The sequence below is a fragment of the Emys orbicularis genome, chromosome 7, assembly GCF_028017835.1.
Source record: "Emys orbicularis isolate rEmyOrb1 chromosome 7, rEmyOrb1.hap1, whole genome shotgun sequence".
Lineage (NCBI taxonomy): Eukaryota > Metazoa > Chordata > Testudines > Emydidae > Emys > Emys orbicularis.
In genome coordinates, this window is record NC_088689.1 from 18,903,892 (window position 1) to 18,916,597 (window position 12,706).

The 12,706-nt window shown below is 45.1% G+C and overlaps 1 protein-coding gene across 3 annotated transcripts in view; it reads right to left on the minus strand.

Moving 5' to 3' along the window:
* Positions 1-11,431, minus strand: part of ATE1 (arginyltransferase 1) — a 153,934-nt gene extending 142,503 nt beyond the window's left edge. For 2 of the 3 annotated variants that reach the window (XM_065407277.1, XM_065407278.1), the window contains exons 1-4: positions 10,038-10,251; positions 4,846-4,909; positions 1,850-1,912; positions 879-982 (exon numbers count right to left, since the gene is read on the minus strand). In XM_065407277.1, the coding sequence (XP_065263349.1) occupies positions 879-982; positions 1,850-1,912; positions 4,846-4,909; positions 10,038-10,140 (334 nt within the window). In that variant the 5' untranslated portion in view covers positions 10,141-10,251. Of the gene's footprint in view, positions 1-878; positions 983-1,849; positions 1,913-4,845; positions 4,910-10,037; positions 10,252-10,661 lie in introns of those variants that run through there. The other variant, XM_065407279.1, reaches the window with a different exon arrangement.
* Between the last annotated feature and the right edge of the window lie 1,275 nt (positions 11,432-12,706).

Here is a 12,706-nt window from a genome sequence, read left to right on the forward strand (position 1 = left end):
TTCATTATATAAATTATAGTTCACACTTTGCTCATGGCAACATCCAAAATAGTGTTGCATTTTCCCAATTTTACAAGTTTTTTCCAACATAAAAAAAAGATACAGTTATTGTTGGTTTGCAATACCCTCTTAGAAGCCTGAAAAATCAAATGTCTTCTTTGTGCCACACATCCATAACAACAGCTGTTTGCTTTCTTAAAATGGAACAATCGCAACTAATCTCACTTCAAACAAGAAAGATACTCATACTAATAACTAATACTAATAACCTGCTTTGGCAGAGCCAATAGAGGAAGCACAAAATAACTGAAAGGCTCACACAAAAATTAGCCAGTTTTGTTTTTCTTTAAATTTCTCAGAGCTTTATTGAGTAGGGGCTCTTGTAATCACATATGGGAATAAGGGCCCCTCAAATACCTCTCCCTTGAACCTGTTCAGATTGTGGCTTCAGTTGCAGGGGTGAGACAAGGCTTGCCTGATACTCCTCTAGCTAGAAAGTGGCCAGGTGCATGGTGGAGGAAGCAAGCTGCTATATGAAAAAAAACGCTAAACTTACTCCTCGACAGAAAAGGAAGTAGCACAGGAGGAATTGTCACAATTCATTCCTAGTCTGCTCCTGGGGCAATGTAGCCAATGTAGGACAGGTCGTAAAGATACAGTATTTGGAATCCAACCAATAAACACTGAGGCTAGATTCTATCTTGTTTTTAGCTTTTTGTTTTGTTTTAAATTAGAGTACTTCTTACCTACCCCACACCTCCTATTACACTTTCAAAGCCCCTTTCAGGGCCTGAACTATTTCTAAAAACATAGTAGGCTACAGTAGCTCTTCTGTGGGAATAATCCTCACACTTTTTCAATGACCAAGAATTTCTTACCATCACCAGCCACTTTGGAAGAATCCCCTTTAGCAAGAAATTTCAACATTTTCTTCAGAACTTTCTTGTGAGATTTGGAAGGTTGAAAATGTAAAGGTTGACATCTAAAACAGGAAATCAAATATTTTTAAATATATATATATTTTTTACAAGAAATATAGTTAAAAGAAAACAAAGAACTCTAGAAAGTTATAGCTCAACTACTTTATTAAAAGGATTATTTTCAAGTTGCTGACCTTATGTTACATGGATGCCTTTACAATATGCACCTTTATACACTCTTACAACTGTATATGGATAAAGGAGTACATTCTCATTAAAAAATATAAAGCGAGTTTTATTGCTTGAGAAAAGAACTTATTGGGAGTCATCCAGTTATCCAAAGAACATTTACATTGGCGGTGGCAATGCAAGCTTCCTTTATACTACCCACCACCATTATCAGGAAGTAAAGGTAGTTCATTCTCCATCACTATTCAATCCATAGTATTCCCTTTTGAGGATACTAAAAAGAGTGCCTGTAGGATGCAGACACATCCATTAAGAGCCAGCCTGCAACCAACAACTCATTTCATGTATGCCTTCACATAACTGCTGCTCTGAGCTGGCAATCTAGATGAAATAGGCCAGAATGCATTCATGACTGGATGGTGCAGGAAAATAGAAAGAGATTATGAAGCCTGTCGTAGTTAGCATGAACCCACTTATGTCTTATTTAACATTCAAAGAACACAATACCATTCAAAAGTAGGTTTACCATCCAACTGATTATTTTAAGCAGGAGGAACTAAGACACCCTGGATAACCATGTTTGTATGACCACGATCTCAACTGGAAATAGTCAAGCCAAGTTACTTTTAAACGTGTGGCCTTAGATGTTATGATTTTTCTCACTACTATCATGTTTTAAATTATTCCTCTTAGCTGTAACATAGCTTTAAAGGCACTATTCACATGCAATAAACTCTTACCTTATTGTATACTGAGGACAACATGTTTGATTCATAATGGGCTTGTAGACATACTTCCCACTTCTAAAAATTATAATAAAATGCTTCATTAAACTTGTAATGATGTTTGTTATAAGTACAATACAAAATTAAGTCACAGAAATTTCTAAGTTGTTCTAAAAACACATGAAACTGTTCCTGCAAGAAATATGAAAATCCTGTACTGAATAGAGTAACAAAACTGAAATAGCAAGTTCTTTAGCATTTTTCACCAACCTGCTACATCGAAGCACTTCCGCATTCAAATTTTATCAAGTCATATTTAGGTCTTTCAATAATGCCAACTGAGGCATAGAAACACAACTATGAAAGACTCTTATCTTGATCATACAGCCCCATCCCCTATCGAACTTTTCAACACCTTCCTACCTGATTGTTAAAAAGTGTCTTAACTATAATATAAATTATAGTGATCTCCAGTTCTCTGTAATTAGAAGCAGAATAGGGCTTGAAAAATCTACTTGCCTATTACCATGGAAGCTTATCCTGGGGAGTGGAGGGGCCTAAACTAACAATTTCCACACAATGTGAGATTCCTTTTTTTTTTTTTTTGAAGTTATATGCCTAGCTCTTATAATTGCAGATATGTTTCCTGATACAGGACTGTTTTTCTGAGTCTCCAGACCTATACTTCCAAGTGTCATGTTTGCTCACAGCTTTTGCAAGCCACAACCAAGTCAAGTTGGAATGACTTGACAAGTTAGAATGGTCAATTTCATGAATACTGTAGAGACCTGGACAACAGTGAAACTGACAAGAATCAGGATCATTGCAAATCCGTACTTCTGCTACTGCTCCTTGGGAAAACTATGAGCAACTGTGGATGGATGCAAGTATTGGTATCCACGGAGTACAAAAACCAAAACAATAAAAGCTAGGGAAAAGGTAAAGTAGCATTCCTCCTTGCAGCAACCACAAGACTCTGGGTTAAGGGACAGAGGGAGGTGAAACAATGATTTCTTCCTCAAATACAGAAATTCAGCTTCAAATGTATTACCCCGTCCCCACTAGTCAAAGTTTGATACAAAACATGGCATCTCCAAAAATACTCAAGGATAGCACCTTGGTAAGAATCCTGGAATAGTGGTTTTCAAACTGCAGGTCGCGGCCCAGTACTGGGTCGCAGAACATAAGGCACTGGGTTGCAACGGCTCTGGTCAGCACCACCAACCGGGCCATTAAAAGTCCCGTTGGCGGTGCTGCCCAGCTAAGGGCAGGCTAGTCCCTACCTGTTCTGACACCGCACTGCGCCCCAGAAGCGACCAGCAGCAGGTCCGGCTCCTAGGCTGGGGAGCCATGGGGCTCTGTGTGCTGCCCCCACCCCAAGCACTGGCTCCACACTCCCATTGGCCCGTGAGCGAGAGCCACGCGGAGCCGCTTGCGCACCTCCACCTAGGAGCTGGACCTGCTGCTGGCCACTTCCAGGTCACAGCATGGTCCGCGGTGCCAGGACAGGCAGGAAGCCTGCCTTAGCACCCCCGCTGTGCCGCTGACCGGGAGCCGTCCGAGGTAAGCCCGCGCCCCAATCCCCTGCCCCGGCCCTGAACCCCCCCAAACCCAGAGCCCCCCTCCTGTACCCCAAACCCCTCATTCCCGGCCCCACCCCAGAGCCTGCACCCCCAGCCCAGACCCCTGACCCCCTCCTGAACCCCAACCCTCTGCCCCAGCCCTGAGCCCATCCCACACCTCAAACCCCTCGTCCCCAGCTCCGTTGGGTCACGGGCATCAACAATTTTCTTCAACTGGGTCGCCAGAAAAAAAGTTGGAAAACAACTGTCCTAGAATACACCCCTTTTCTTGACAATTGGAGTGTGAGATGGGATTCTCAATAGGGTATTTTTTCGTATCTGCCGCTAGCGAGAAGGGTTAGCCTCTGGCCAGTAGTTCTCTGATGAAAGTTTTGAGAGCTAACACATGAATAAAAATCATATCTGTATGGCAGTTCTCTTATTTACTAACAAGAAGTACTTGAAAACTTGCATTTTCTTCAAAAAAAAGTTTCTTCTTTCATGCATACTGTACAAATAAATTATTGCATAGCATTAATAACAGAAATGTTACAGATATGTTTTAAAATATTTCAGTTTTTAAAGGCCATGATACTCTTCATTCATTTCTCCACGCTGGGGGATGCTAGAGTTGGTCACCACATCCATATCTTCCAACTTTGAAGGGCGTGGGGGGAGGGGGAATTGTGAAAAGAACTTTCTCCAATTTGACCCAACTCTTGCAATTACAGATTATCTGGATTAGAGTAACATTGTCAAGATGTATGAAGTACTTCAGTATTGTTCTAAAACATTAAAGCCAAGACATAATAATGAAGTGCCTAACATTAGGCTCCTAAACCCATATTTAGTCATCTGATTACATTGTTGGATTTTCATAAGTACTGAGTGCCTAGCAGCTCCCACTGAAGTCAACAGGTGCTGCTGGGTGCTCAGCACCTTTAAAAACCCCAGTCATTTATTTGAATGACTAAATACAGGGTTAGAAGCCTGACTTTAGGCCCCCACTTTTTTTCAAGTCTTAGTCAAAGGATGGAAGTCATCTAGTGTCACAATCTCCAAAGGAAAAAGTAGGCCTCATATTAAATATTTAAGTATTTTTGTATTAAGGATAATTCAAACGGACACAATTTAAAAACAGTATATTATAAACAAATACGTATTTACCTATGTTGGTGAAAGTTTTGAAAATCGAATTCACCTGCCATAATTTATACTTTTGCAGACTGCATTTATATCAGGTAGGACAAGGAAAATCATTTTCAGTTCCTCAGTGCTGCAATGTGTGTATTTGTTTAAATAGAACTGTTTTCACTTTTCTATCTAATTAGTGAAATATTCTATTGGTCTTAGGTATTATGAAAGCTTTTTCTTCCTTAAACAAAATGTAAACTTTTGACCAAGCTTAAGATGACAGCATCCCTTTAAAGATTGTTTTTCTTAATTTACCTTCGCCATCCTCTGTCGATAAGATCCTGGTAATCTTGAACCGTCATTGAATGCGCCCACATGCCTGTAATGAACAACAGGACACTGTCACCGTTATCTTTAAAACATTAAAATTTAAGCAATTTCTACTGACAGCTTATTGTAAATCTAGAAGATTAATTTGGGATTTCTTCTAACAATTTTTTGGAGAAACAGTTTCTTATATTTCTAAACTTCATATTAACCATTTCAATGAATAAAGAGACAAAACTTAGTGGGAAATTTGTTAAGAGACAATTTAAAAACAGGCAATGGAAAACAGGATTGAAGTAAAACTGAAAGTCAATCATCCAATTAATTTAAATTTAGAACATTTTACTGTCAAATAGTCACTGTGTTTAAGTGTATTAAAATACTTATGTGTTTTGTTATTTTAGCTTTTTATTCAAACACATCCATATAAAATATAACCAGATTATAAAGTCTGTTCTACATTTATTAGTTTCCCAAATTCCCCACTGACAAATGTCTGAAAGAGACAATCACAAATAGTTCCCCAATTTTAAGGTGATGCCATTCAAGGCTAGGAGCAAAATACCCCACCTCTTAGATGTGAGTAGCTCAGGATATATTTGCAAGGTCACCTGATGCAGATTTAAACCAGGAATTTCAGCCCCTTAACACCAAAAGAAATGGCAAAACAAAATGCAGATGAAAGGGCACACAGTAATGAGAGGCAGGGCCGGCTTTAGCAAGAGCAGGGCCCAATTCCTGGGGGCGGGGCTTGCTGCAAGCCCCGCCCCCAGGAATCGAGCCGCGCTCCAGCTGGGGTTGCCGGGCTTGGGTCCGGCCTGCGCCGCGGGGGCCGGGCCAGAGCCGCGCCGCACCGCGGGGGCCGGGCCGGAGCCGCGCCGCACCGCGGGGGCCGGGCCGCGGGGGCCGGGCCGGACCCGAGCCGGGCCAGAGCCGCTGGGGCCTGCGTGCTCGGCCGGAACCGGGGCCGGACTGGGCCGCGCCTCCCCGGAGCCCTTCTCGCACCCCCCGCCACCCCAGCTTACCTGGTGCTGCCTGCCCGCCCCTGCTTCTTTTCAGACTTCCCGCGAACCTCTGACTCGCGGGAAGCAGGGGAGGGGGAGGAGCAGGGGGCGGAGCGTTCAGGGGAGGAGGGGGAAGTGAGCTGAAGGCGGGGTGGAGAGCTGCGGCGCAGGGCCCTCTTAGCGCGGGGCCCAATTCAGCCGAATCGGCTGAATCGGCCTAAAGCCGGCCCTGATGAGAGGGATTATCCAAGTTTCTTCCTGTGCCTACTATGCTATCAGTTAAGGCGGTATCTAACGCAGTGGTGGTTCTGATAAGGACTTTAAAACAGGATTCCAAATTCCCAACATGAAAAGATTAGAATTAGTACCATATTACCTGACAATGGGACTCTGAATGCAAGAAACAGAGCACTCCTCAAGCCAAGAGAAGCAAGACAGACCACAAAATAGCATGAACTGTACAGGTGGTTAGGTCAAGTGCACAGAATATGACCACAGACCGTCAGTATAGGGCCTAACCTTGCAGATCCTTAAAGTAGGTCTACGCAGGAAAGTTTAACCAGTTATACCAGTATAATTCCAGAATAAAGTTGGCTTTTTTGAGGGGGAGGGGGATATCAAACTCCTTCCAAAGCAGCATAAGCTAAACCAAAAAAAGCCACTCTTATTCCAAAACAAGAATGTTCACACATGTATATCAGTTTAAATTCACAGCTTAGCTTACACTAGTATAACTTTCCCATGTAGACAAGTCCTTACTCACAAGAGTAGTCTACCTGAAAACAGCAGAACTACTTGTGTGAATTTAATACTGTGTTCTTGGGTGGGGACTGAACCTTGGAATTCTGGTTCTGAAGCATTACAGCTGGTCAGGAACTTTCCAGCCAAACACTTTCAAAGGAAAATGCAAATGTGTTGAATCTGAAATATTTCACAGAAATGTCTCAGGTTTGACAAACTCCATCAGAAGCCAGCCTATTTTTCTGGTGTGCTGCTGAGGAGCCTGGACTTCCAGAGTCTGTGGCTCTGGGGCAGCCCCACTGTGTGGACTGCAGCCAAGGTTGGGGAACACAGGGCTAAGAACCAGCTTAAGACGGGACTCTCAGGGTATCTCTAGCTCAAGCCACCATGCTAAAATAGCTACGTGGATGTTCCAGCTCAGGGTCACAGGCCTACAGGGTCAGGTGGGCTTGAGAGCCTGAACCATAATGTCCACATTGCTATCTTTAGCTCAATAGCTCAAGCACCACTAGCAGGACATTGCACTCCATGTTTTATAAAATGTTGATAAGTGTGAACACACCTCTACCCCGATATAACGCTGTCCTCGGAAGCCAAACAATCTTACCGTGTTATAGGTGAAACCGCATTATGTCGAACTTGCTTTGATCCACTGGAGTGCACAGCCCCTCCCCCCCGCCTCCCAGAGCACTGCTTTACCGCATTGTATCCAAATTCGGAGTAGAGGTGTATAATGTAACTGGAATATGCGTTAGGCAAAAGGTCTCTTGTAAGGTATCATTACAAAGCTTATAATCTACTGAGTGTGTTCATCCTATTTGTATGAATGCATCATTCTTGTATCTGAAGCTAGAAATATGAAGTATTATTTCGAGGTCCTACTGTAATTATGCAAAGTGTAGGCCATTAATGGTGGTTTTGACTCTTGATGGCGCCCATTGACTAGGACAATTAAGTGTAGATGGCTCTGTTTACCTGCAAGCCTCCACTGCATACCTGCGGCCAGTCCTGGAAGAATGGAGGGGGCTCACAGGACATGTGAACATGTCACATGATACTGGAATCCATCTTTAACCTGGTGCTTTTCCATTAAGAAGGAGGGGTGGGAAGCCAGAGAAAGACAAAGGATTCTCGCCTTGTGCCAAAGCTATAAAAGGGGGTGGAACAGAACAAAGGCGACTGCCAGTCATGAGAAATCCCCTAGTTACCACCTGAGCTGGAACTAACAAGAACTGTACCGGGGAAAGGATTAGGCCGAGACTAAGAAGAAGTCTAATCTGTGAAAGAAGCTTATTGGAACATCTTTAAGGGGGAGATTTACCTGTATTCAGTTTCTTAATGTATTAGGCTTAGACTTGCGTATTTTCTTTTATTTTGCTTGGTAACTTACTTCGTTCTGTCTGTTATTACTCGGAACCACTTAAATCCTACTTTTTATACTTAATAAAATCACTTTTGTTTATTAATTAACCCAGAGTAAGTGATTAATACCTGGGGGAGCAAACAGCTGTGCGTATCTCTCTATCAGTGTTATCGAGGGCGGACAATTTATGAGTTTACCCTGTATAACCTTTATACAGAGTAAAACAGATTTATTTTGGGTTTGGATCCCATTGGGAGCTGGGTGTCTGAGTGCTGGAAATAGGTGACCTGCTGAGCAGTTTTTGGTTCAAGTCTGCAACTTTGGGGGCATGGACCAGACCTGGGTCTGTGTTTGCAGCTGGCTAGTGTGTCTGGCGCAACAAGGCAGGGTTCTGAAGTCCCAAGCTGGCAGGGAAAACAGGCTCAGAGGCAAATTCAGCACATCAGGTGACAGTCCCAAGGGGGTTTCTGTGACCAAACCCATCACACCAGCTCAAGACGGGACTCTCAGGGTATATCTAGCTCAAGCCACCATGCTAAAATAGCTACGTGGATGTTCCAGCTCAGAGTCACAGGCCTACAGGGTCGGGTGGGCTTGAGAGCCTTAGCCATAATGTCCACTTTGCTATCTTTAGCTCAATAGCTCAGGCCCCATTAGTGCAAGTCTGTCTACCCAGGCTGGGATACTCACTCCCAACTGCAGCACAGACATACCCTGAGGGCTTCCAGCTTCCTGGCTCTGCAGCCGGGAGTCTAGATGTCCTGAGATGGGCATCCAGGGTTTGCGACTCTGGGGCAGCCCTGCAGCTTTGACTGTCCTGGGCTAGAGATACCTGGGCTTCTAGACTTCCAGGCTGGCTGGCTGAGCAACTCCCACAGAAGCCCTGTTGTGCATCCAGCAATGAGCAGTCCACATGGTAGGGTAGCCCCCCAATGACAGACCCTGTAAGCCCTGGCAGCTGCTGCATGAAATTTACATGATTCTTGTCAGTTTCACACTGCCCAGCACTGAATAGCTACTTATACTTGCAAAAAGTACATCTAGACAAATCACTAAAATTATGATTATAATGAAATGCCCATCTATTAATAGTTAAAAAGGAAATATTTAAATATTGTTTTTACGAGCTGAAAGTCTTTCACAAATAATATTAATATTAATTTATGAAATAAGTAAATATTATTCCTGGGTTAAAGAATAGGCAAATTGAGGCCCACACGGGTTAGGGGACACATTTTCAAACCTATGTAACTAACTTTTCAGTGACTACAGCTCCCACTGAGTTCAGTTGTGGGGTCTAAGTACCTCGAATATCAAGATCTAGGTTCTTTGAAGCTAAGAATCCAAAAACGGAAGCACCCACATTAGAGGCCAGGTTTGAAAGTTTGGCTTTGTCAGACACACCCCATACCTCTCCTAATCTGAATGCCAACTTCCCTCAGTACAAATGCTATGTCTCTCACAACCAAAAGTGGCATAGCCTACTTTAAGGAGATCTTTTTAAAACTTTTGGGAGTGACTAGCACACATGTAACTCTACACAGATGCAAGCTTGATAGGGGGAAAGCAGGGCTCACGGAAAGGCTTAAGGGAAGAAAGGGTAGCTTTTGCCAGGGCATTTTAACATGAACACGTTGCTACTGGACCTTAACCCTCAGAGCCTACCTCTGCCACCAGCCAACCTAGGAACGTCCCCGGTTCCCACGCTTCCCTGAGCCCAAAACAAACAAAGAAGCACCCATGCTCCCGAGTCCCCTCTCTTCCAGTCCCAACGTCTCTTCTTCTCCCCCGGCCCCCTTCACACGGGCAACTCTCCCTGTCCTGCAGCCAGAATCAAACCAGTCCCCTCAGCTAAACTGCCCGCATCAGTTCCTCCCACCCTGCCTAACTGCCCCCATCGGCCCACCCCACCCCATAGGCTATCCTCCGGGTCGGCCCACCCGCCCAACCTCCCCTCAGCCCAACAGCTCCAACAACCGACCCCCGCCCCCCGGCTACTCCTCCATCTCCCCGCGCCCAATGTCCTACCCGCCAGCCCCGGCCCCCACCCCCGGGGAGGTCCCGGCCCGCACCGTAGGAGAGGTTGCCAGTCACGTTCTTGCAGTAGCCGCAGCGGTAGCCGGCCTCTCCCCCGAAGTACTCCACGATGCTCGAGGAGCGGTCGGCCGCCGCCATCTTCCCCACGGTCCGCACTGACCCCCCAGCTCAGGGCAGCGCCGGGCCTGGAACCCTACCAGCAACCCCGGGCAGCCCAGAAGCAGCCGTCGTCGCCATTTTGGTTATGGGCAAGCCCGGCTTGGTTGCGTCACCGTAGGAAAGAACACGGTCATAAACTCCGCCATGTTTACTAAAGGCAGCCCACATGTTTTCCAGTAGAAATACAGGGGGCGGGTCCGTCCTCTTTACTAAGGGCACGGGAGCTTCCTCGAGGAGAACGGGGGTGGGCGCTAGCTCCGCCATCTTTACTAAGGGCAAGTGCAGCTAAGGGGGTCCCAGTTTTCCAGCGGTATTTCAGGTCTCCGGCACAGACCGGTGGTGGCCGGGTGCCCAGCCTTTGTTGGGCAAGCTGTACCTCTGCCTATGTAGCAGCAGGCAGAGAGGGCATGAAGCTGCATGAAGATCGGGGCTGCCTGCTCGGCCTTTGCGAGAGCCTGTGTTGCAGGGCTGGTTTCTAGCCCAGCCCTTTACCCACTTACCAATGGAGACTTTCCCCTGGGCAGAGGCGCAGTAGCCACACGGGTAACCCTCCTTGCCGCCGCTGTACTCCACTACGGTACAGTGCATCGTGCACAGCCGCCCGAGCTTGCTTAGCTCACACCCGGCTACGGACTGCGTCCTGCAGCGCCACTCCACGGGGGGAAAGGGCGCAGCTGCTCCACCATGTGCATAGGACCCAGCTGACAAGCCTTCCGCCGGGACGCAGCCGGTTTACCCATTTCGTGCATTTGGGGAGTTAGCAGGTGCCGCGCTGTATGGAATTGTATCATGATAGCTGCGGTGAGGGGGCAGGACGCTGGGCTTCTGCACACGTTTCCGAGCGCCGTTCAACTCATGGGAGCTGCTCCGCCGCAAGAACTTGCTCCGGGGATTGAAAATTCATCGCTTAGAAGCCTGGGTGGATGTAGGGGTGCATGTGGCTATAAAACGTTCTCAGCTGGATCACAGCCCTGCCTAGGTGTTTGTTCAATTACTTTAAACAAGCAAAACCAAGAAGGTATTGCACCTGCCATAGGATTAGGCCCCACATGGCACTTTTCATGAAACCCATTACTACAACTGTCAGCCAGCTGATACTCATACACGATGCTGTGGAGCTTAAATAAAATGTTTAGTACACGATTCTAGTAAATGCAGGATTTAGGATAAAATGATCAAAACAATTATTTGTTATTTATTGTGGGATAAATAAAAAAAATGTGTGTCATGGAAGGTTAAAGGCATGAACGGCACCATGATTATGAAAAAAGATGCATATGGGTTGTAAAAAAGATGCACTTCTTTGGATGCATATGGGTTGTAGCCCACGAAAGCTTATGCTCTAATAAATTTGTTAGTCTCTAAGGTGCCACAAGTACTCCTGTTCTTTTTGCGGATACAGACTAACACGGCTGCTACTCTGAAACCTATGATTATGAAAGGTTTTTCCCGGTTACTAAAGCTATTTTTGAGCAAGTCAGGTGCTGTAAAGGGACATTAACTTAAAAATCAATTTATGCCTAAAATTTCACTTACTGTTCTTACAAATATCCAAGAGTTAGGAGGAGATGTCACCTTAACTATGCACCTCATGGTCTTCCAACACGTTTGCTGGCTGGTTGGTTTTTTTTTTTCCTTGTAATGCTCTCCTTTTGTAGAAAAAAGTCTGTACTCTATATCTTACCTTTTCTAACTCTGGAGTTTTTGGAATTAAACTCATATTGGGAAGGGTAGGAGGAGTGGGGCACAGGAAGCAGTTGAGTATAAGCAACTTTAATTCCACATTAAAGTTCGTGTGAAATGAATTTCTCCTTTGTAAAAGTGGGACTAGTCTCTTCTCCCACCGCCCCATGGGTCTGGTGCAAGCATAGAGTTCCCCATTATTAGCTTCCCTCATCCCACTGTAAGGCAGTTGTGCCATGCACTGAGTTTGACCATTTCCAGTTTCACTCCCTCCAACATGGAGTATGTGTGACATACACCACCTTTTCCCATTTTCAGCCCTGTCTTGCTCTGCATGCACTGAACATGCCTGTTCTCTTGGCCCCTGACAATCTAAGGAGGTTCCCCATAATGAGAGAAGAAAGGAATTACAGAGTTTTCCTGCCCTCACAGGAGGTTCACAGCTGCCACGTACAAACATACCAAGCACAACACTGGCTCCCTCACCTGCCACTTCTGCAAGTGTTCCTCATGTCTCTTTCTGATGCTGCCTTCTCCTTCAGTAAAAGGCAATTTTGATTATGGGACCCCTTTAAAGCCTTAAACACACCAACTTCTATGAGGGTAGAATTGAAGACAAACTGATTTGCTGCATGCTCAATCTCATAATTGTTCTGATGAGGTATTCTTTGGTAGTGGATGGATCTCTTAGTCATTCTTTTGAGTAGTAGCAATTTTCTGCTCAAACAACAAAGACTGCAATAACAAGCAATGTCTCCTCTTTCCATTGAGGAATGAGGCTCCTAGGTGCCTTTCTACCACTGCTTCAATACGAAAAGTCCTGATAAAGATTAGGAGAAACAAGGAGCATCTGATAATCACC